The 24205-nt window shown below is 33.1% G+C and overlaps 2 protein-coding genes across 5 annotated transcripts; one reads left to right on the top strand and one right to left on the bottom strand.

Moving 5' to 3' along the window:
* Positions 1-3018: 3018 nt before the first annotated feature.
* On the top strand, positions 3019-8320 carry LOC117921861 (26S proteasome non-ATPase regulatory subunit 11 homolog). Of its 2 annotated transcripts, XR_004652418.1 has the most exons (3): positions 3019-3121; positions 6464-7884; positions 8047-8320. XR_004652418.1 is itself a non-coding variant. In XM_034839816.1 (2 exons), the coding sequence occupies exon 2, from the start codon at positions 6489-6491 to the stop codon at positions 7755-7757; it is 1269 nt and encodes a 422-aa protein (XP_034695707.1). In that variant the 5' UTR covers positions 3019-3121; positions 6464-6488; the 3' UTR covers positions 7758-8311. The 2 variants fall into 2 exon arrangements, 1 of the variants encoding a protein (XP_034695707.1); XM_034839816.1 differs by having other exon boundaries at positions 6464-8311.
* Positions 8321-9326: 1006 nt separating this feature from the next.
* Positions 9327-14151, bottom strand: LOC117924650 (phosphate transporter PHO1 homolog 3-like). 3 transcript variants are annotated; one of them, XM_034843364.1, is made up of 13 exons: positions 13567-14151; positions 12689-12915; positions 12537-12585; positions 12263-12334; positions 11872-12001; positions 11607-11730; positions 10886-11141; positions 10694-10798; positions 10559-10603; positions 10316-10465; positions 9870-10148; positions 9660-9796; positions 9327-9533 (listed from the first exon to the last, which is right to left on the bottom strand). In XM_034843364.1, the coding sequence occupies exons 1-13, from the start codon at positions 14149-14151 to the stop codon at positions 9434-9436; spliced, it is 2259 nt and encodes a 752-aa protein (XP_034699255.1). In that variant the 3' UTR covers positions 9327-9433. The 3 variants fall into 3 exon arrangements, with proteins under 3 accessions (XP_034699255.1, XP_034699248.1, XP_034699240.1); XM_034843357.1 differs by having other exon boundaries at positions 12689-13042; positions 13571-14151; XM_034843349.1 differs by having other exon boundaries at positions 12689-13046; positions 13575-14151.
* Between the last annotated feature and the right edge of the window lie 10054 nt (positions 14152-24205).

The following is a 24205-nucleotide window of genomic DNA, read 5'->3' as shown; positions in this document are numbered from 1 at the left end:
ATATGAATAGAACAAGATGAGATATTAATCATAATACCACGTAAAAGAATAGAAAAAAAAAATCAAAATATAAGATTTGATCATTTTTATAATTATAAAAATTTTCATTCCTATTTAAATTTAAAAAAAAAACAATTCATTTACATTGATAAATAAAAAATAAAATTAATTTCTCATTGTTAATTCCAACATTCCAAACTGACTCCAACATGATATGGAAACTATTTCATTTTTCCTTTTGTGGGAGATGACAATATTGAGAATAATTTTCTAAAAATTATTTTTCAAATATGACCGATCAATATCCTCATCACAATATACTATAATATTTATTGAAAACAAACAGAAAGTCCCATCAAAGGAAATTTCTTGCAAGATCAAAAGAAAATTTCATGTTGTAAAATGTTTATTTCTCATTTTGAGTATGAAAGATATTAAAAAATCATTCATATTTCTTATTTTCATTCATTTTGGGCTTTATGGGTTTAACAATGAAACAAAAAAGATATGGTGGAGTGTTAAACCTATATACATTATGAGATAATCTATTATGGATAATCAATGATTTTCTCGCATATGGAAACTTAGTTGGTTGCATGGTTACAAGATATTTTGTTCATCTAATATGTAGGGAAGAAACATATTATATTATCACATGCCTAGATTTGCTAAATATCAATTTCACCATTCTCTTAAAACTCATGAGTATGGGAGAATTTAGGGGAAATATGCTTAGTTTTTTCACCTTCTATAAATCATCCTTTAATTTGTGCAATACAAGCAACATTATCTTTTTATAACTTTGCAACACTATCTTTGATGGAGAGCAGTTTACATGATTCCTTGATATGTTAGATTATTCACATTAACCATATACATTCATGACTTACTTCATGAATTGAAAGTATACTCGAATGATTTGAAGAAACGGCTATTGTTGTTTGCTTGATTGATCTTCATAACATTGTTATACTACTATAAATAAATATACCTCTCTTTGATCTAAAAGATAACCAACATCCACATATCCAAGGAATTGAGTTTTTGCTCATTTTGAATAAAAATAAACTCATATTTGTTGTTCCATAAAGATATCATAATACATGTTTGATCATATTACAATGTTTTCACATTAGCATAAAACTTTATCTCAATATCAAATTGATAGAAAATACGATTGTGCTCAGGTACAATTTGCAAGATATATTAATATGTCAATATGTCAATTGCATCAAAATATGATATTTCTAGACCAATCACTTTTTCATTTTCTTCTTTGGGATGAAACATATCTTTGTTCACTTTCATAACTGCTATTTACAAAAGCATCCTCACAACACAATTTGGAGTCAAAAAACATAAAATCCTTAAAATGTACCCTTAACACCTAAAAATCATCTCCATTATTGCCTGTGGTGTTGGAAGCATTGTAAGGTCGCACGAGCGTTTGATGGAGCGCTTAAGCGTTGGTGGTCACTCAAGTGCTAATTTGGGTCCTTAAGCACTCCTGTTGCAATTTCGAATCCAAGAAAGATTCTTTTCCTTCTCTAGCCACCTCTTCATTGGAAACCTTACCTTTTTGATTGGATTTTTGCACCATGGACGCGCTTGAATGTTTTGATTGCTTTTAGAACACCAAATAAACCCTTTAAGTAAGAATTTGGAAGAATTAAGATCATGATTTAATAAAAATAAAATAAAAAAGAAAAAGATTATTTGATTTTATGAAAATGTGTTCATTTTAAAAGCATAAAAGAATGATTTGGAAACTTAAGTGCATGAAAAAGTTTAAATGACTCAAGTTCACCAACAAGACCAACTTTACATTAGTTCTACGTTTTCATAGGTCTTCACCTATTTCAAGTCTTTATTGACCACAATCTTCCATTGAATTGACTAATTATCTTTGATTTCTTGAAAACTTGAAATAATTAAATTGATTGAACCGTTTGTAACCTTATCATTGTTTTGTTGTCATCAAAACTCAATTAAGAAAAACATATATACCAATATTTACAATTAAAATTATTAAATTAATGGAAAATTTAATTTAATTTTAACATTCAAGTAGAAAATGAATTAAATTTTTTGAAATATTGATAAAATATTATAAGAAATATTTTAATCATGTTTAAAAAAAATAATACAAGTAGACTTAAATAGAAGAATTGGTTTTGTAAAAATAAAAATAAAAAATAGATATAATATATTATTAGTTTAATAATTTTGAAAATGAGGTGATTGCAATTAAATAATATTAAAAAAATGAAATACTTACTATTACATATTTGAAATTAATATGAGAAGAATAAAAGGCGATCAAGTCTTTTAGAATACAAATATGATATTATAAAAAATTTATAGATAGACGAAGAGAATATAAAGATACTCACAAAAAAGATATTGGTTATCTAAATAAAATGACATAAATTTGGTATAATATCAATACACTTTTATTTTTTTTATTTTTAAATATAGAAATTTATACAAAATATAAACCTTAAAAAAAAAATTACATGATGTTCTTCAAAATTGTTTAAAAATTTTAAAATTTTGAGGAAATAAAAAATAATTTACTTTCTTAAATTTTAAAAATGGTAAAAATGTTTTCAAGTATATAAAGTATCTACTTACATTTTATATACAAATTTCAATATTTTATATAAGACTTTCTATTTTTAAAAACAAAACATAGAAAATATATCCAAACATGCACTTAATCAGTGAATTATAAAATTGATATATTAACGCATATAAATTTTAAAAAATAAATTATTTATCAAAGTTGTGAAAATCGATATGAACTTGAAACTTGATTAAATTCATCATGGACTGAAAATCTTCAAAGCAAAGTGAGGTTGGGTTGGGTTTACTTGACTTGGCTTTCATTGGATCGGACCATTGATATACAGGCTTCTAACGGATTAGAATTCAGCCCACTTGTGGCCCAATAGTTCAAAAATTGGCAAGCCCAGGCTCCACCCACTATCACCTGGATACTAGGCTGAGTCTATATCGTTTTAGGGTTTCCTTGCAGCATAATTCCCAATCTCCCTCTACACAAAAGCACTCAAGTCATTTTTCTTCCAAGGCTGCGTTTCGATCGATATCTGAGTTGAAGGTACTGCTCCAATCTCTATTCCCAGTTCAATCAATCGACTTCTAAGTTAGATACAATCCGTTGCATGCTGGAAAAAAAAAATAGAAATCGTAAATTTTTCACCATCAAGGGCTTGAAAAAGCAGAAAATGATATTTTACCAGTGGTTTTCTTTTATATTTCTTAATTTTCTTGGTAACCAAGCAGAGGGTCAGATTTCACTCTTGAGTCCTTCATAACTTGGGAATGCTATTGCTAGAAGTTTTGAAATCTAGGGTTTCTCTTGAACATACGTGGAACTATTGCAAGTCTGTCTTACAGCTAAGACTGAATTTTATGTTAGATTGACGGCCTTTTCTGTTAGGGAATGTTTTCTTCTATAAAAATGTATTTAGTTAAGATGCAGAAAAAGTATGAGAAAAGTAAGTTTTGAATTGTAAAGTTTTCACCACGAGAATTGAGGAATACTGAAAATTTTCACTTTACTTGAAAACTCACGCTGACTATTTGGCTTAACGTGGGTTATTTATTTATTTGTTTTATTTTATTTTTTTAAGCAAAAGATAAGAGATAGCATACAATGCAAATATTGTTTTCTTTTATTTCTATACTTTCTTGAAAACTAAACATAGGGCTAGGATTTAATGCTTTAATTTGTCACCGATATTGTTGAAAATTTTGAATTCTAGGATTTTACTTTGGAGGTTAAGGTAGAATTTTTGGGAACATTATCTTGTATAATTGTACGTACAAAAAAAGGTTTGGATTGACTTTTGCTCCCCATTATAAATGTAAACCTCAAAAAAAGTGCAAAATAAATAAAATGAACTGAATTTTATCAGTTGTAGCCAATAAATAATATATTAGTGAATTTATTATGATTTTTAAGGTGAATTTGTTATGGGTCAAGAATAAAAATGTGGAATATGAGGGAAATTGTAATATAATAGGAATATTTTGGGAACTTTTCTATACTTTTGTCTATAGTATATATATATATATATATAGATTTTGACAGATTGGTTTTGGTTATATAGAGAAAGAAGTTGAAGGAAATTTATTGTTAGAATTGTAATGATAGAAATGTGTTCTCCTAATTAAATTGGGTTCAATGGCGATGACACTTAAGAAACCATGGGCAGACTGAATGCATCTTGGAGTTGAATACGCTATGCTGAGACTGACAATATTTTACCCTAGTGGGGACTGTGCTTCTCATTTTGTCCATCAGATTTAGATATTTTGTATGTTCTGATGTTTTCTGTGTTTTATCTAAAATTCAAATCCCACCTGAATTTATCTGAAATCTAAATAGAAAATCAATGCAAAACTGTTGTTGAGATTTCAAATTTCAAATTTCAAATAAAGTCAAAATTGTTTTACTTTTTGTATCAGACAAAGTATCTAAAAACAAGACTTAAAAATAAACAGGTCTTAGTGTAGTAGGTCAAGAGATAAAGCAAGTTTGAGCCTTAAATTGCTATATCTATCAAAAAGGGGAAAAGTTCTACTGCCAAATTGACCATGAAAGCATTAGAATGCAAAAAAACTTGGGTGACATGATGATGGAGGTGTGAGCCTACAAAACAAATGATCATGGGCAAAGCTTGGTGGTGAAGAAGATTAATGTGGCTCTCCCCTGGTAGCATACTAATAACAATCTTGAGTTTATCCTAATTTTCTGAAATTGTCCCTGATATTTCTTCAAATGAAGAAAACCATTATACGTCCATGTGGTTCAACAATTCCCAAGCCTATTCCTAAATTCCCCAAATATACTAAACCTTTCTATTTTCTTAAAGCGCATTGCATTTCGTATCTGAAAAATTATCTTGGATTTCTTCAATCTTGTCCTGTGTGGAACAATCACAAATTTGTTACGATGCCAGTTAGTTGGGACATGGTTTTAAGTAGAGTTCTACTCAATCCAGTACTGGTGAAGAACCCGTCTTTCCAATTTTCCTTTTCCCTTTTCAGAATATGTTCCCAAATCATGATTTCCTTTACATTTCAATTACTTAATGAACAAATAGTTTGCTTTCCAGTATACCAGTTAAACAAGCTTTTACAATTTGTGCTTTGGAGCTATAAACTTTGCTGTCCATGATTTAAAGTGGACAAAGTAAAAACAAAGGGAGGAGATTGAAGAAAGCGAGGGAAAAAAATCCTGGTCTCTTTTGTGCTTTACCGAGCTGTCCATGGCGAACTCTATGTTTCCCTGGTACATTTATTAAAGCATCAACTGATAACTAAAAGAATAATATCTGGAATATGATCACTCCAATAGTGTCTGATACTTACAGCATTCAGATCATGCACTCAAAAACTCGTTTGTTTGTGCTCTTCTTCTTTAGTTGAGGAAGTTTATTGAAGGGACATCCTTCATTTTGTTACACTTTATTGATTGGTAGGTTTCTAGTTGGGAGGATTTTTTTTTTTTTTTTTTTTTCTTTTAAATGGTTCTTACTCTCTTCTGGAGTTTGGTTCCCTTTAAATACTGGCTGTGCTTTGGTCACACTCCTTTTTCATTTATGTTCTTTTAATAAATTTATCTATGTCTATGAAAAGAAAGTTGATGCATAAGCTGGCAATTAACCCCTTAGTATAATGATAATGTACACTCACCTTATTATGGCACTGATCTGTATGAGACTCATATATGTTAGGATTGGATGATATTTTAAATTTGCCTGGCAGCTAAAAGAACTGATGCATCCCTCCCCCTCCTCTTCTCTTTCTCCCCTTCACACTTTTGATGAAAAATGAATGCCACCCCCCACCCAAAAACCACACACGTACACACAAGAAAATAAACAGATGGTTCGTTTATGTCTATCCATCAGTTCTATTTTTTAAAAAAAAAAAAAAACTGAATGAGATGCCTATGAAGGACAGAAGTTGATCTATATGTTAGTTCTTGTTATTTGACAACTGAGACTAGTTTTGAACAAAATTATTGTGAGGGATGAAATATGATTCTTTTGCTTACGTATATAAATAAGAAACTTGGATCATAACATAGTATGGCAGAGCAGCATTTTGAAGAATTTTCATTGACAAGTCATGATGGTGATTTTTAGGGCATAATAGTTCATGATCAGACTGTTTATATCACCCCACATTAATATTTGGAAGTCAGCATTGCAAAAAGGTTTTAGTAGCAGCAGGTAATGCATGTCAGTTTGGTCTAATTGATAATTGATAACATTGCATGGGGACTACTTTTTTAGTGTGTTTCTTTCTTTTGTTTGTTTGCTCTTTCGTTTTTTTACTTGGGTAACATTAACATGTTAGTTTATTTCACTTCTTGATGCAAGTTTATATATATGTCATACCAACTTCCACAATCATTTTCATTTTGTAGGACTTGAGTTTTCAAGGCGGCAACCATGTCTTCATCACATTTCACTGCAACGACTGACTCAATTGCTCAGGCTTTAGAAGCAAAAACCCCATCTGAGGCCATCTCTATCCTTTATTGCATTATTGACAGCCCTTCATCTTCTTCTGAGGCCCTACGAATAAAAGAACAGGCCATTACAAATCTCTCAGATCTCCTTAGACAAGAGAACCGAGCAGAGGATCTTCGAAATCTTCTGACCCAATTGAGACCCTTTTTTTCCTTGATCCCTAAGGCAAAAACTGCAAAAATTGTCCGTGGGGTCATTGATGCAGTAGCAAAGATACCAGACACATCAGATCTCCAGATTTCCCTCTGCAAAGACATGGTGGCATGGACCCGTGCAGAGAAGAGAACTTTCCTTAGGCAACGAGTTGAGGCAAGGCTAGCAGCTCTTTTGATGGAAAACAAAGAGTATTCAGAAGCTTTAACTCTTCTCTCAGGTTTAATCAAGGAAGTTAGAAGACTAGATGATAAGCTTCTTCTTGTGGACATAGATTTGTTGGAAAGCAAGCTTCATTTTTCACTAAGAAACCTCCCCAAAGCCAAGGCTGCCCTTACAGCAGCAAGAACTGCAGCCAATGCAATTTATGTACCTCCAGCTCAACAAGGCACTATAGATTTGCAGAGTGGGATTCTCCATGCAGAAGAAAAAGATTATAAAACTGCTTACAGTTATTTCTTTGAAGCGTTTGAAGCTTTCAATGCTCTTGAAGATCCCCGGGCTGTATTTAGCCTGAAGTATATGTTGTTGTGCAAAATCATGGTTAACCAGGCTGATGATGTGGCAGGAATAATATCATCCAAAGCAGGGTTGCAATATGTAGGGCCAGAGTTAGATGCCATGAAAGCTGTGGCTGATGCCCATGCGAAACGCTCATTGAAGCTTTTTGAGACTGCTCTTCGGGATTTTAGGGCCCAGCTAGAGGAAGACCCAATTGTTCACAGGCACCTTTCTTCCCTTTATGACACCCTATTGGAGCAGAATCTCTGCAGGTTGATTGAACCGTTCTCAAAGGTTGAAATTGCTCATATTGCTGAGCTGATTGAACTGCCAGTAGATCATGTGGAGAAAAAATTGTCGCAGATGATTCTAGATAAGAAATTTGCAGGTACATTAGACCAGGGGGCTGGATGTCTCATCATTTTTGAGGATCCCAAGACAGATGCTATATATCCAGCAACACTGGAAACCATTTCCAATATTGGTAAGGTTGTGGACAGCCTCTATGTGAGATCGGCCAAGATAATGGCTTAAAGGTTCAAAAGGTGTAAAGCAGGCAATTTCAGAGCTGCCACTTTCCTCTCTCCGTAGTATAGCAGAGTTTGTGCTTACCCATTTGGAATGCGGGCGGGATGTGATCGAAATGTGCTTTGATTTTTAGGTGATATGTTTTCATGAGATTCTAGACCTATCTTTTGTGTTGGGAAACTGATTTTATGTTGGACAATTGAATCCTCTAAATTGCTTGGCTGCTCGTCTGATATGAACTTAACAGGATGCCTCTTACCTTATTTGATGTCTTGGGTTTATTTTGTTCTTTTAGGCAAAATCGCTCTTGGTCCGTCCGTGGCAAGGCCTTCCCCATGATTGAAACGAGAAGAGGAACAATTAATGTGCAGATGATTTTCTCACACTGATTTCCAAGTTGGAATGATGTTTGCCAGCATCTCTCGAAAGGAAAGATGTGCTCCTTTTCCCACGAATTTGCAAGTTGTTACTTCCTTAAGAGGAAGAATGATGTACATTATTATATTCAATAATTCAATGAAGGGTTATTTGGACGTATGATAATATAAAATTGAACGAAATTGACCCTATCTAGTGTTCTTTTGGATTTGATATTTTTTTCCCCTTTTAAAATTGGGTTATTTGATTAAAAGAACCTCTCAAAATCCAATTTTTGAAATCTAACCTCTCACATTTTTTTTGGGTATCATTTGGATAAAAATGTCTTTATTATATTTTTGTAAAAATAACTTTTTTTTTTTAAATCTATATGTAAATATTTGAAATAGAAAATAATATTTATATCAAAAATTGGTTATTTTTTCATAAAAACCCTTGAGATGGGTTAAATTTTCAATTTAGGGATTATTTCATCATTTTTAATATTTCTTTAAAATTTCATTTCACTCTCTTTTCCATCACTTTATCCAATTTTCTTATTTAGAGCTCAAATTTGCTTATTTCTCTCTCTCTTGAAAAGTCCTTTTCCCTTCTTTTTATGACCATGGCCATATGGCTTCATGACCGAGCCATATGGCTTCATCTCCGGCTCGGTCTTACTTTCACTAGTATATCTTGGTCACTACTTTACAATATCCCTCTCACCCACCAAGGATGAAAATTTCAGTATATATCATGAAAATATGACTGAAGTATTGTGCTGAAAATATGATTGAAGTATTGTGCTTCGACCTAAAACAATACAATATTAATATCGAAATATCATGATATTTTTTAGGTCTAGTTTACTATTTGGTAAAAATATTCTAATATATATATAGGCTGAAAAGCTTATAAAGATTATCTATATTTTCAATAACCCTAAAAGATTTAAAAGTTATATTTCTTATTATATAGTGTGTTGTGCATGCTTCAGAAGCCAACAAGAAAAGAAATGAAGAGTTAATTTCCCAAATTTTATATGGTAGATAATTCACAAACTTTCTATGAATGGGGGAATTTCAAACCGTTCTTTGGCTATAAATTCAGTTATAGGGTGTGTACATAATGTTAATACAATAAGAAAATCTTATTAATGACTTCCTTTCTACTTGAAAATTTACAGGCCTTGGTAATCTGGCTTTTAAGCTAGTCAAAATTTGCCCTTATTCTACCACTTCTCAAAACAGTATTGCCTGCGTCATTCCTATGCTTCTAAAATTATAGGGTCGCATATAATCAAGTTTTTTCTTGTGGAGACAAAGCTACCCATCCTTCTCATCATCTTCATCGCAGTTGAAAGGTAGTGGAACCGACTTGAATGCTCGGAACTTGCCAACATTATTTAAATGTTCATTCTCTAACCTGATGAATATACAAACAGAACCATATCACTGGACACGAAATAAATCAAGTCTCACTGTCAGCATCATGCCAACCCACTGAATTGATGTCTATGGACCCCAATTTGGCTCTTAGAAGAATTTTTACCTGAAGAAATTCCATATGCCACGACGGATAATCTCAAGGCTGGCTACGATTGCAATTAAGCCTTCTCTATGTATGACAGACAACTGGAAATCCAACACCGTTTGCAACCAGGCAAATCTCAGCAAGACGTTCAAAACCTGAACATTTTATCAACATTGTTAGATTGATATGACTATTAATCCTGAGAGTTAATTAACAACCAATTCGTACCATAGCTCCAAAATATACACTCTTGTGAGGGACAAGGAGTTTGTCTCTCAACCAGCGGTTCTTAGCATGCTTTTGGAGTAAGCCCCAGTCAAAAACAAGGTCCCAGTATGTTCCAGTGATTGCAGCAATTGTAGAGGAAACCCAGGCGACTATCCTCCAACCCATTCCCTTGTCAAGACTGTATGCTGTCCTCACACTAACGGCTACTATGGTTGAGATATATTTTACCCCATTATATGCTTGCATCAGATCTTTCTCTTCAAACAGGCGTCTGAGGCACTGCAATGGAGATAATGGAGCTCTCTGTGAGATGCTAACCAAGCTTACTAAACCATGTTCCGGTTTAATAAGGAATAACTGGGATTGGCCTCGATGGATCATTCTAACAGCATTTTTCTTAAGTCAATATATGGATTTTGGAGGAAAAAAAAGAATGGTGAAGATACCTGAAGAAGGCGAGACCAGTATGGAACCACAGCTACAATGAAGTAGAAAGTATTATATACAACATTTGTTTTACAGGTGTTTTGTCTATGTTTGTAGTCTCCCCAACCATAGTAGCAAATGTAGAACTCCAAACTTCTAAATGCTTGCACCTGCAACAGAATAATAATATTCAACACTTCTATTTCAAACAGAATAAAAATATTTGTACGTTTAGCATATATGGAGCAAGAGACTATATAAACCTGGCTAGTTAGCTGATCTGCCACGAGAAAATCTGGGAGTGTGACCTGCAGAGGAAGGACACATATTAGCAAATAAACTGTTTGTACACCATGTTGTTAACTCTTTAAATTTGTAAGTCTACCGCCATTTATTACCTTATAGAGAGGTGCACAAAAACAATGAAACAAGCATTTAAGAAAGAAGAATCTACTGGAGCGGTATATGATGTTCAACGGGCAGATCAATATGACAATTACAAGCTGCAGAAAAGAAAGAAACCATTGAGGGGCATTCATATTTTGATAGTCGGATGGGGCCAAGGGATGGAATGAATTAGATAATCTTACCACAAGTAAACCCAGGGGAAGGAGTTCAGTGAATGCTATGTAATCTTCTGTTTCTGGGTCCGTCTGCTCCAGGTTTAGTAGCACACTCGCTAGGGCTAATACTGCAAGCCCAAAACCAAGAAAGAGAACTTCTCGGTAGCCCAATTCAGTTCCTTGCTTGAAACCAAATATAAATGAATAATTGACACGGTATCGCCTCCAGAAGTATATATTCCCAGCGTACATGAGCATGTGCAGAACAATGAACCCAAACAAGCTGCAAGTTTAAAATGACCTTTAAAAACAAAGTTTCTATCTTTCAGGGAATTGAAACTGAAGTTTGGAATGCTTTCCTCTGGGGATAGAAACCGGATTCAGAAAGTGTTTGTGACACACACACACACACACTCACGTTTAAAAACGCAATTCAAGCAAAATCAATGTTTCAGGTGAACTCGATCTGGATTAAACAAGTAGAGATCATATCCAGCTTTGCTGGATAAGAGTGTGGAAAACTTTAGTCAATGTCATGTGCAGAGCCTTACTACTTGATGCAGCCTGTGCCAACCTCAAAGGAGGGTTGAGTAATATGTTGGTTGCCAGCACAAACTTTTCAAAAGCCTTAATTATTTTCCAAAGTGCTTATCATTGAAATTCTGTTGGGTTAAGATGGGAGGAATTACAGAATAAGCTGAAGATGAAGAACCACTTTAGGCCAGAAGCAGGGGAATGTCTCAGTTACCTGTAAAGAGGAAACATGTTTTCCATGTACTTTTCTCCCTCTTCCTTAAGTTTAAGGAGATGGCGGGTACAAATAATCAAAATGAGGGACAATATTAGAGCTGCTGTGCAGCCAGCAAAGAAACCTGAAAATTTTGCAATAAGTAAATTCAAAAAAAGCATATAACATTGAGAAATGGTACATTCCAATGCTAAGTTGAGTAAGTATCTTTTCTCTCCATTTATTATATGAAGGTCAAATTAGATTGTAGTACTAGAAATCTTACCAAGGGAAAATGTTACTCTATGCCTTTCTTTCTTTGCTTTGGGTCTCAAGATGTTCATCCCTTTACTACGGTTTGAGTTACAGAAATGCTTGATGAAGGTAGCTTCCACCCTTTCCATTAGCTTGCTAACCTTTATAGATACATGCACATTCCCAGTTAAAAATATATGTTAGGTCAGGACAATGATGCATTGGATGAGAAAGCAGCTTCCCCCTAGTCCTTAATAAGCAAATGCATCATTAATTATTTGGAAATTAAAAGTAGGAAAGAGACATTTGTTTTAAGGTGTAGAGGTTGTGTGGCTTCTTTTATATATAGTGGCTTAGAAAAGACTTTTTTTCACTTAAATTATTTGGTATGCTCTTGCATGTTATGAATATAAAAAGCTCACCTTGTTCGAGCTGCCAAGGTAGGATTCGTCCACCATTTTCAAGTAAGATTTTGAAGCATTTCTAGAGGCAATCTGCAACAACGAGGCAAAATATGATTAAAAAGAGAAAAGCATCTACTGTCCAACCCTAAGAAATGAGGGAATGAAAAAGCCTTAGGTTCTTTTCTTCTTTAACCTTTTCATGTTTTAAGCCTACCTTTTTGAAACTTCTGACTGTAATTTAGAAAGCAGACTCCAAATGTAAAGATAAAGAAGTGCATTTGAGAGTACATACCTTATCATATTTCTTCATGATCTTCGAAAAAGCCAAAATATTCAAGAAGCTGCTTGTTCATGATTATAATTAGGATCAGTGTACGTAGAACACCTTTTAAATTAAGGATAGGGAAGCAACCAGATTCAATGATAACTAAATAGTATTTGTACCTATAGCTTTTTAGAAGGCAGAGCTTATGATAAAATTCAATGAAAGCCTTCTTAAGTTTTTGCTCAACCCTTTTCAGATTTTCTCTCGTGAAGTATAGCGCCGTTAGCTGATCAGGATTAAGGAAGCCTTTGATGGTGGAACAAGGAGTCTCCACAGTGTTGTTCATTTTAACCCGATCAAGTATCTGTAATGGAGCTGGCCTAGTGCCCCTAATGCTATTTGGTTTCTCTTCTTGAATACTGTGGTTGGTAGTTTGGATTTTCTCCTTCACTTCTTTATCTTCACTTGATTCACCTGATTGCCCATGGTTGCTACGCGATCCACCTTCTTGCTCTATTGCATCCATGTGAACTCTTCCTGTGCACCACGCAATGGACACCAAAATCAACTTTTTATAAGATTCACAACCCCAATTGTACCAGTTTATTTGAAATTATCATTTCCACTTGAACCGGAATAATTTTGACATATGGGTTATCCATATTTGCAGAAGTTTTCTAATAACATGAACACTATAAAATCACTTAGGTTATGTATGTTTGGTTCCCAATAAGTACTAAAAAAAAAAAAATCCGAAAAATGATTTTCTTGTATTTGATTATATTATGAAAAATATTAAAGAAAATCAAATATAATTAAAATTAGTTAAAAATTTATATACATTTTCAAATTAGTTCATCTTTATATCGAAGATATTAAATAAGTGAAATGAGTTTGAAGTAACACATAAAACGATTTATTGAATTTAAATCTTTTTTATTTTCATTCTTTCTTGATTTCCTTCTTCTTCTTTTTTTCTTTTGCATTTTCCTTCAAATGATATGAAGCTAAGCATATATAAAGCTTGTTAGCCTTAATTTTTTTGAGAAAAAAATACACACTTACTGCTTGCTCTAGCCCTGGATGGAGTAGTAGCAGCCGCTGAAGTTGCAACATCCATGGAAAGGTGATTCATCTCTGCCGAGCTATCAAACAAACCTTGTGGATTCTCCACCTTGACCCGAAAAGCAATTAAAGCATCCATTTGCTTATTCAATGATGCAGCCTCAATCATCAGCTCTTCCACCTTAGACCTGTAAAACTTGTCAACTTTATTTAACTCGTCATCAAGTCTTCTAAAGTACACAAGCTCGTATTCTGCTCCCTCCTCTCCTAACTTAAGAAACGTAGTTTCATAGCCAGCAAAGCCATTTCGCTCTACTGAATGGACGAGAATTGCTTGGATTTCAATGTCAGATTCAGAGGAGCACGTGAGATGGCCATTCCTTGCAAAGTGAGTTAGGCCACTGAAAGCTCTATGAAGTGTTAGCTTTCGCTTTAGCCGAGCGGGTGTGGCTGGTGGCTTGCTTCCTTGCTTGAAACGCTCCACTTCTTTTAGAAGGGTCTTGAGAAAATTGTAATCCATATATGCTTCTTGCCATTCTGGCACCATTTGTGATGTGAACTCCTTCCCAAACTTCATGTTGTTGTGTAGGTGCGTGCAGTGTGGATCAAGGGGCCGGTAGAAATGGAGTGCTGTGAGTTGCTTTAAAGGGCTGAAAAAAGGACCCTTGTATTAGTGCAAAGCGTGTTTACACTGATCCAGATATAAGAATTTGGCGCATGCAGTTCTGGGTTGGGCATTGGCGGAGACAAATGTGGCACATTTTATAGGAGGAATCCGAAACGTAGGGATCATCCTACCTCGGTGTGAAACAAATTGATTATAGGATACGTGTTGATGAGAAAATTCAAATGAAATGACACGTTGCTGGGTTGGGCGGATTGTGTTTGTTCAATAAGAGAAAGTCATGGAGATATAGATACAAACCAAAAGTTCTAAAACGTTTCTTTTCAACAGATTGAACTCCAAGTGGAATCGATCATGCGCCATGAGCCATTGCTGATCACACAAAACATGAGAAGATAGAAAGGTACGTGGAAACTAAAGATTATGGTGTCGGCCTTTAGGCCTTTCTTCCTTTCTGTCCTTTTTCTATACATATATACTTATACACCTGTCTCTTATGGCCTATATATATACTAATACCCCTGTGTCTTTCTTCGAAAGCTTTTCAAAAGAAGGCTGGGAAAGTAAACCCACTCAATAGTCTCAACTAATCCTTCATTTTCAAAAATTTCATCTCTGCGCCCTTTTTACCAAACCGATGAGACACCAAAATAAATTATCAATATCGTCAACGGTTGAAAAGAACATGCATGATCAATTAATCAACATATTAATTGACTCCTCCGTCTCTAATAACAAATTTCCAACAGCAGAATGTGAAAGCTCAAGCAATTTACTAGTCCTATTGAATAATCTTAATAAAAAGAAAAAAAAATGCTTATATTAAATTCACACCTAAATTTAAACTTAAACTAAACAATTATACTAGTTCTAAGTAATTTTGCTCACTACATTAACTTCACACTTGAACAAATTGTGAAATACTTATCGAGGATAAATCTCAATGATAGGCTACACCTAGAGGGGGTTAAATAAGTGTTTTTGTACAAATTTAAAAAATTTCCTAGTACACATTATCTTTCTTTAGAATTTCTCATAATTCATAGTTTTTTCTTCCAATACTTTTCAACAAGGAACAAAAATCACATGCATAATTTTTAACTCTAATTGCTAAAGTTTTGGCTAGCCTTTTATTTTTATTTTTATTTATTTATTAATTTTTCGATGAGACCTTTACGGTTGGCTCTTTAAGTTTGCTAGAAGAAGGAAGGGTCATCTCATAGGTTTGTTAAATTTCTAATGTTCTCAAATTTTGTCGTCAACCTTTGCAATTTAGACAACATCACAATAGAAATGCCCCCATTGGATACTACCAAAATATCCTAGGCTTCTTAACCATATTGATATTTGATAATCTTTCACAATTCATTAGGATTAACACCTTCTTGTCGAGGCTAGTGAATTGATGCATTTTCTATTTTTGCTAAAAGTTCTTTTAAGATTACTTTTAAAAGCTCTGGGAGAGGGAGTGAAGCAAGGAGAGAGAGAAGACTGTTGTTCTTGTTGGTACTTTTCAACTTAGAAAACCTAAAGTTTATATCAAACACCTAGGAAAATATTTTTGAGGGATTTTTTAAAATTAAAATTATGAAAAGAATATATATTTAAAATATAATTCACATGTGAAAAGAGATAAGTGGAAGCACCAATATTTGGATGCTCTAAATGCGAAGTTTGAATATCCCTTGTTGTTCAAACGTGTAATATTCATTTTTCATGGTCTAATACACTCCTTTTAGTATATACATTTGCCAGATATGAATAGATTTTCATGTCGATTCTAATTTGTAAGACCCTTAAAAGTATGGTAAGTTAGACTCGAAGCAATAATGAAACAAAATTGTTAACCTCAATACAATGAGTTACAAGGTAAAGGTGCCGGTGGAGATGATGGAGGCAAATGTTGTACACTAGTTTACAAGTGGAGTTTGAAGGATACAGATCTTACTCATGAAATATTTAACTGCTAATAAGAGTATTTTGCATGTTAATTAAGAGACCTTCATAAAATATTCAACTGGTAATAAAATTGTTTTGCATATTAACTAATAAAAATTCTTTATCACTCCTCTCTCGACCTTCTTAAGAATTATTCAAAGAGAGAAGCCAGTGGATCCATCTAATAATCTCTACTGACCCTTCATTTTGAAGCAAATTCACCCACCCCATGGCTTTTCACCAAACCGTTGACTCATGGACCCCGAACAAAGTACCAACAAATGAACCATGTCGTCAACCCACTAAATCGGCCAATACCATTAAATATTATTGAGTGAGAAACGTTGGTTTTAAATAATCACTCGAGTCATTTTCCCAATGCCATCGCCAAGGTCGAACAAAATAGTGATCTGTATCTTCAACGGATCGACTTAATCAGCGCTAATTAGGGGGCAAAAAAAAAAAAAAGGTTACATGAGCAGAATGCAGCCGCTCTCAGGCTTTAGTCAGTAACTAATGCCATTGAATAATCCTAACAAGAAGCCATCCTTTTGAATTGTCTTAGTAGTCATTGACTTTTGCAACGGCATGTTGAAGTTGGCAAGCTCAATGTCGTCGACGCATGGTCTTCCCTCTAATTAAATAATGTCCTTCCCGAATCATTCCAAATCTGAGAAAAAAAAATATTAAGCGTCAGGCATGCATTCAGCATTCCTCATGCGTACGTTTCTAGAAAAGGAAAAGTTGCCACCTTGTTATTTTGTACATAAAGTAATCTCAAATCATGGCACGTTTAAAATATATAAAGATATATTGAGATGGCTAGATATTCATGTAGCAAAAATATGATGAGAAGCAATTAATTAATATTGCATTTGAGTGAGGTCCTACTTTATTTTTTTTCTTTATTTATTTAGTTAGTTATTGGTGAGAATAATAAAGCATATCACAACTCATAGCTAAAGATAATTTTGTATTTTATTTGATGAACTGGAAATCAAATACTAAACACTTTGGTATTGAATATGTTTAAGGCGGTGAATGACTATCACATTAAAATGAATTGAAGTTCATTTAATCGACTTCAATTTGCTCATTTTAAATATGAGCATTAAACAAAAGTCATTTGTAAAACCTATAAATGGTCTCACATCTTTTGTAATCAAGATGGACTTGATCTTGGAGGCTATGAGTTTACTTATGGCCTTCTTCCACTTAATCTTTTAAGTTAAGACTTATTAAAACTATTTATCATGATTAAACTTTTTACATTGATTTATTATTTAAAAAAATTTAAATACTAAATCCAAAAATATTATACTTTGCTATAAGTAAAAAATAAACATTATTTATTTACTTAAAAGATAAAATGCCTTTTTTGAAAATAAATAAATAAAGTGACAATTAATATGTGTTGGAATTGGGTGTGTGCCCAAGTTGGGCTGACCCAACCCGATCCAATATGTCAAGATCTGGGGGGAGCGGTTTCTGGGAGTTGGAACTGTCAAAAACTACCTAGAAACCTCCCCACATATATATATAATCAGACTCTCTCTCTGACTTTCTCTTTGGCTCTTTGACTCTCGCATTTTTTTTCTTAAAAAAAAAAAAAGGACAGAGAACTTTAGAAGAAAAGTTCTCTGAAGAGTAGGTGAAAGGTTTTTGTGTTGTGAAACCATGTGGTTCCTGATTTGATTGTGGTTCCATTCAAGACCTAGGCTGAAAATTTGAACAATGAAACAATTTTATTGGATTTTGGATTTTTGTTAAAAAGGTAATTCGAAGTTTTTTTTAACAATGGTATCAGAGCATGTTGGTTTGTTTCTTGTTATATTTTCTTTTGAGAAAGAACATAGTTTCTTATTCTGGTTTGTTTTCGAAAAGAAGAGTTCTCATAAATAAAATAAAAAAATAAATAATAGTCCCTACAAAGAGGATAATATTCATTTTTTCTTTTGAGAAAGAACATAGTTTCTTATTCTGGTTTGTTTTCGAAAATAAGAGTTCTCATAAATAAAATAAAAAATAAATAAATAATAGTCCCTACAAAGAGGATAATATCCAATAATGAAGTTTATTGGTAATATCTGAATCCTGTAGAAGTAAAAATAAAATAAAAAAAATAATAATACAACACCCAGGATTCAAACCTAAATCTATCATTTGAAAAGAGTACCTTATTACCACTAAAGTACCAACACTTGATATGACATAAGATACCATTTATTGGTATTATATTGTTTATTCAAATGATGAATGTTGACTTGTTTATAAAATAATAATAATAATTTGAGGGACAATAAAAGACATTTTTTTTAATAATTGTGTCTTTCTAATTAAATTTTGATTTGTTCAAATATTTAATTAAAGTATGAGTATATGTTACTCATTAAAATTAAATTAAATTCTTTTCATCATGTACAAAATGGTATGAATGAAGAGAACTAAGAGAGTACTAAGGGGTAGAGGACCTTGGCCATTTTTGGATACACTTATGAATTACAAGAGGGACCCTAACCATTCTATAAATGAACATGTAAATCATGTGGTTAATATGATCAAGTATTTGGAAATGGAATATATTTTTCAGTCAGGCCATAAAAAGCGAATTTTACAAATGTCATTAACGAAACATGAGGATAAGGTTTTAGAAAATATATGGGAATTCGTTCAAGAAGGGCCTCATGGTTTGACAAATAGGTCTTTTGATGACTTAGTAGCTTTTTTCAAGGAACATTGACAAATATGCTTTGTAAAGAATGCCATTAGACAAACCGTAGTGCTTTCTATTTCTCCTAACTTGCGAAATGCAAGTTTTTCAAATTCTATTAGGCATAAAAATTTTAGAGGGTTATGGTTATTGAAAACAACTTCTAGAGTTATAGAAGACATTGTGTATGATCCTAACATTGTTCCTTTTAGTTTCAAGGGAGAAGATTAGTTTTTCTTCTATATTACATTTTCTTTTATGCTTTTTACATAAAATGTAAATATTTTGATATGCAAGACATGACATGTATATTTATCTTGTTGGTGAATTAGTATATCTTTTTTATTCACATGTCTTTAGTTCTTTATATATATATATATATATTTATATTGTCAACACATGCTAGTTGTACAATATTATTTCATGGAGAGGGAAGTTTTAGGTTAAAGGAAATTTATGTAATTTCTTGTCTAAAATATATATATGGTAATAGTTGCATAGATTATTTCTAATTCGTAATAATTAAAATTGTATATAGGAGCTGATTGGGAACATAGTGAATTGTCGCTTCTATTACAATTAAGGTTATTACATATTAGAAGATAATTAGAGCAAGTATGAGTATCGATATCCATAAAAGTACCAACTAATAAGATTTGTACAATATCTCTATGTAGTTGAATATGTCGACTGCAACTAAAAACATCATAGCAAAACTAAATAAGGGTGAAAAATTGAATGGTGATAATTACGAGATTTGGCATCGCAAAGTTCGGTATATCCTTGAAGAACAAGAGACTCTTGAAACAATAAATCATATTATGCAAGAACCCGAACAAGGGAAATCTGCCCAACATAGAAGAGATCAGGAGGCTTATGTGGCCTAGAAGAAAAAGAATTCTTTAGCTCACATTACGTTGTTAAGTTGTATGCAAGATGATCTCTTGATTGAGTATGAGGTATACCAAACTGCTCATGAGATGTGGGAAGCTTTAAAAGAAAAGTATGGTGGACTTTTAGCTACGAAACTAAGAGAACTTGTAATGAAATTTGGAAATTACAAGATGCGACTGAACCATACAACATCTCAGGGAGATGAAAAGAATGATAAGAGAACTTAAGATATCCGGACATGTCCTCATTGATGAGCAACAGGTTGAGATAGTCATCAGATCTCACAAAAGAGCTGGGAACACATGGTGGTGAACATGACACATAATGAGAGTGTCAAGACCTTTGATGATATAGTTCGCCATCTTGAATTGGAAGTCGGGCGACTTGTGGTTGCTAGGCCTAATGAACAAGCTTATGTAGCTGAATCCAGTTCACACAAAACTTCCAACTTTAAGCGTAATAGAATTTTTTTTAAGAAGAATAAGAAATCTGATGATGCTTCAAAGAAAGGAAAAACCGGGGCACGCAAGAAGTTCAAGCGTGTTAAGAAGGACAAGAGCAAATTGAAATGCTACGATTGTGGTAACAAGGGTCATTTTGCTCGTGAGTGCATTGAGTCAAAACGGGTAAGGTCCTATTCAAATAACTCATGTGCTTATGTTTCTAGTTATGTAATATTAACTAAATATATTCCTTTGTGGACTGTAGACTCAGCTGCCACAGACCATATAGCTAGAGGACCAAGGAGCATATATAGAGTTTCGGAGAATTAGTTCCGGTACAAGATGGATCTATGTAGGAAACAACTCCAAAATTGAAGTCAAGGGCATTGGAACGTGTAAATTGGAGTTAAGCAAAGGACGTACCCTATTCCTACATGATGTTCTTTATGCTCCGGATATTCGAAGAAATTTGGTCTCTATGTTAGTTCTTCTTAGTTTAGGTTTCAATTTGATTTTTCATGATTCGGTAATGGAGTTGTATTTGGGAACAACATACTATGGTTATGGATTTATTCTAAATGGTTTTATGGTTCTTAACATTGGTAATTGTGTATTATCTAATACTAATGATAATTATTATTCGTTGATGACTACTTCTAGAAATACATGTGATAATGTGATCATATGACATGCTAGACTTAGGCATATTAGACAAGAAAGAATGAATAGATTAGCTAGAGAAAATCTACTAGATCAATTCACTAAAATTGATATGTTAACTTGTGAATATTGCCTAGCTAGTAAGACAACAAGAAAACCATTCGGAAAATTAACTAGAGTCGAAATACCATTACAATTGATCCATTCTAACATCTGTGGTCCTATGAGTATTAGAGCAAGGCATGGCGCCTTGTATTTCATCACATTTAATAGATGACTTTACTCGTTACAATCATGTTTATTTGATTTCTCATAAATCAGAAGTATTAAATTACTTCAGACGCTACATTAATTTAGTTGAGAATCAGTTGAACAAAAAAATTAAAACATTAAGAACAAACCGGGGTAGAGAATATCTATCAGAACAATTTAAAGATTTATGTGATGAAAAGGGTATTAGTAGACAACTAACTATTCTAGGGACTCCACAACAAAATGGTGTTGCTGAGAGGAGGAATAGAACGTTGTTAGATATGGTTAGGTTAATGATGGCTCAAGCAAATCTTCTCATTTCATACTAGGGAGATGCATTGTTGACTGCTACTTATGTACTTAATCAAGTACCCTCTAAGACTGTTGCATATACTCCATATGAGTTATGGAATAATCGAAAGTGTGATCTAAGCCATTTGTGACCATGGGGGTCATTAGCTTATATTCACATTCCTTCTCATAAATATGGAAAATTAGGTCTCCTTAATAAAAAGTTTTTATACTTCTACATGCTTGGTATTGTCATGTTGTACTAGGTTATGTGCAATATTGATGACTGACTTATTATCGCAATAAAGTCTTATTGGTGTTTCCTATTTAATCTTTAAGTTCTCCAAAATAATATTGAGCCAAAGCAACTCACAAATTCCTTAGGCCATTGCACAAAGCTCTGCTTTTGCCCTAGATCTTGCTACATTGTTTTGTTTCCTACTCCTCCAAGTTACCAAGTTTCCTCCAAGAAAAGTTCAAATATCCTATAGTAAACCTCCAATCAATAGCTGATTTTGCATAATCTACATCAGTATAGACCTAAATGATAGTTGAGCTCTTTTATTAAGCAAAATTCCTTTCCCTAAAATTGTTTTTAGGTAGTATAGGATTCTATACACAACCTATAGATAAACTTCATCTCTCTCATAAATTGCATAAGCTATGTTTAGTCGTGTATGTAAAAGGTAGATTATTCAACCAACCAATCTCTATTACATACCTTGTCCACGACTGCATCCTCACTTACTTCTCTAATATTGTGATTCAGATCAATAAGTGTCAACCAATTTACATCCTATTTTTCCTATCTATTGTAATAAGTCAAGAACATATTTTTATTGGTAAACAAAAATTCTCCTTTTTAAGTGAGCTACTTTAGTTCCCAAGAAATACTTTAGTCTTCCAAGCTCCTTTATATCAAACTCTTTTGCTAAGCACTACTTCAGTGCTTCTCTTTCTTCAAGACTACTTCCAGTCACTATAATATCACCCATATAAACCAGTATGGCAATTACTCTTCCTAAAGTCGAGTGTTTAACAAATAAGATGTAGTCAACGTGGCATTCTTTGTAGATAACAATTATCATGAATTTGGAAAATATTCCAAACCAAGCTTGTGGAGATTGTTTTAGCCTATACAAAGTTTTTTTAATTTACATACCTTTTTTTTTCCTTTCAAGTACATATTAAAGTTAGGTGGGATATCCATATAAATTTCTTCTTTGAGTCTTCCATGTAGGAACACATTTTTCACATCGAACTGTTATAAGTCTTAGTCGAATTGGGCAACTAAAGAGAGTAAAACTCTCACAATGCTCATTTTGGCTACAGGTGTGAAAGTCTCTTGGTAATCTACTCCATATGTTTAAGTGTAGCCTTTGGCAATAAGCCTAGCTTTGTATCTCTCAAGAGAACCATTCACCTTGTACTTTAATGTGAACACCCACTTGTACCTTACTGGACTCTTCTCTTTTGGTAACTTGACCACATCCCAAGTCCCATTCTTTTCAAGTGCTTCCATATTGGCTCTCATGGGATGTCCACTCCTTACTATTCAGTGCCTTAAATAAGGTCTTCATTATGGCTATGGTGTTTAGGCTAATGAGAAAATTTCTATGAGATGATGATAATATGTCTTGGGAAATAGGATATAAAGGGTGTTGAGTACATGTTTGTGTATCTTTTCTAACTATAATAGGTAGATTTAGATCATTAATATCAATAGAATTAAGAGAAATCTCAAGAGAAGATGGATCATTTATCTCATAGGAAGTAATCAATTATGACTCTTGGACTTGCATAGGTTTAGTGATGGTTGCTTTCTTCCTTGAGTAAACCAAAGTGTTGGCCTTGTAAAATTGGAAACTTGTTTCCTTAAAGATGGACTCCTAGGGTTAGGGCTTGTAGGTTTAGGAATTTTTGAGTACTCAAACACAAGCTTAGATATGAATTATGGTTATTGTGAGTGTTTAGACACAAATAAGGACAAGTCAAGTAAGAACAAATCTACTATATATATATATATATATATATATATATATCTTGCATGAATGAGCCTGAAGATAAGAATGATTGAAATAGCTTTCATGTTTAACAAATGATACATCGAAAGAAACATAAAATTGTTAAGTGGATGATAAACATTTGTAACCTTTTTTAATTGATGAATACCCAAAAAAAAAATGCACTTAATTGCTCTTAGATCTAGTTTTCCTTTACTATGAGCAAGGACATGGATAAAAGAAACACAACAAAAAAAGTTTTAGAACAGTACTGGTAGACGTTGTAAAGTCTAGGAAGTACTTTGAAAAAATTTCATTGGATTTTTTAACCCCAAAACTCTAAATGACGACCAGTTTATAAGATGAGTAGTAGTAAGTACTGCTTCCCCTCATTATGATTTAAGAACATTTTTTTGAAACAAAAGGCCTCTTGTAATAGTAAGAAGATGACCATTTTTTCTTTCAGTAATCCTTTTTTCTTAAGGAGTACTAACACAAGAGGATTCATGGATAATACCTTCTTTTTGAAAATAAGGAGATAGTAGTTGATTGAAGTAATCCTTTGCATTATCAAACCTAAATTTCTCGATTCCCACTCCAAATTAAGTTTTGACCATTTTTTGAAAATTAAAAAAATATAGTTCTCACATTCGATTTTTGTTTAAGAAGAAAGATCCAAGTTACTTGAGTGTAATCAGATAAATGAGACAAACCATCTAAAGCTTTAAATATTAGGAATTGTGGAAGGACCCCAAATATCATTGTAAACTAACACAAAAGGAATTGAAATTTTGTTATTACTTATTGAAAATGAA

This window comes from Vitis riparia, chromosome 1, assembly GCF_004353265.1.
Source record: "Vitis riparia cultivar Riparia Gloire de Montpellier isolate 1030 chromosome 1, EGFV_Vit.rip_1.0, whole genome shotgun sequence".
In the NCBI taxonomy this organism is placed as follows: Eukaryota; Viridiplantae; Streptophyta; class Magnoliopsida; order Vitales; family Vitaceae; genus Vitis; species Vitis riparia.
Note: the sequence above shows the minus strand (reverse complement) of the source record. Positions and strands in the feature narration are given on the sequence as shown.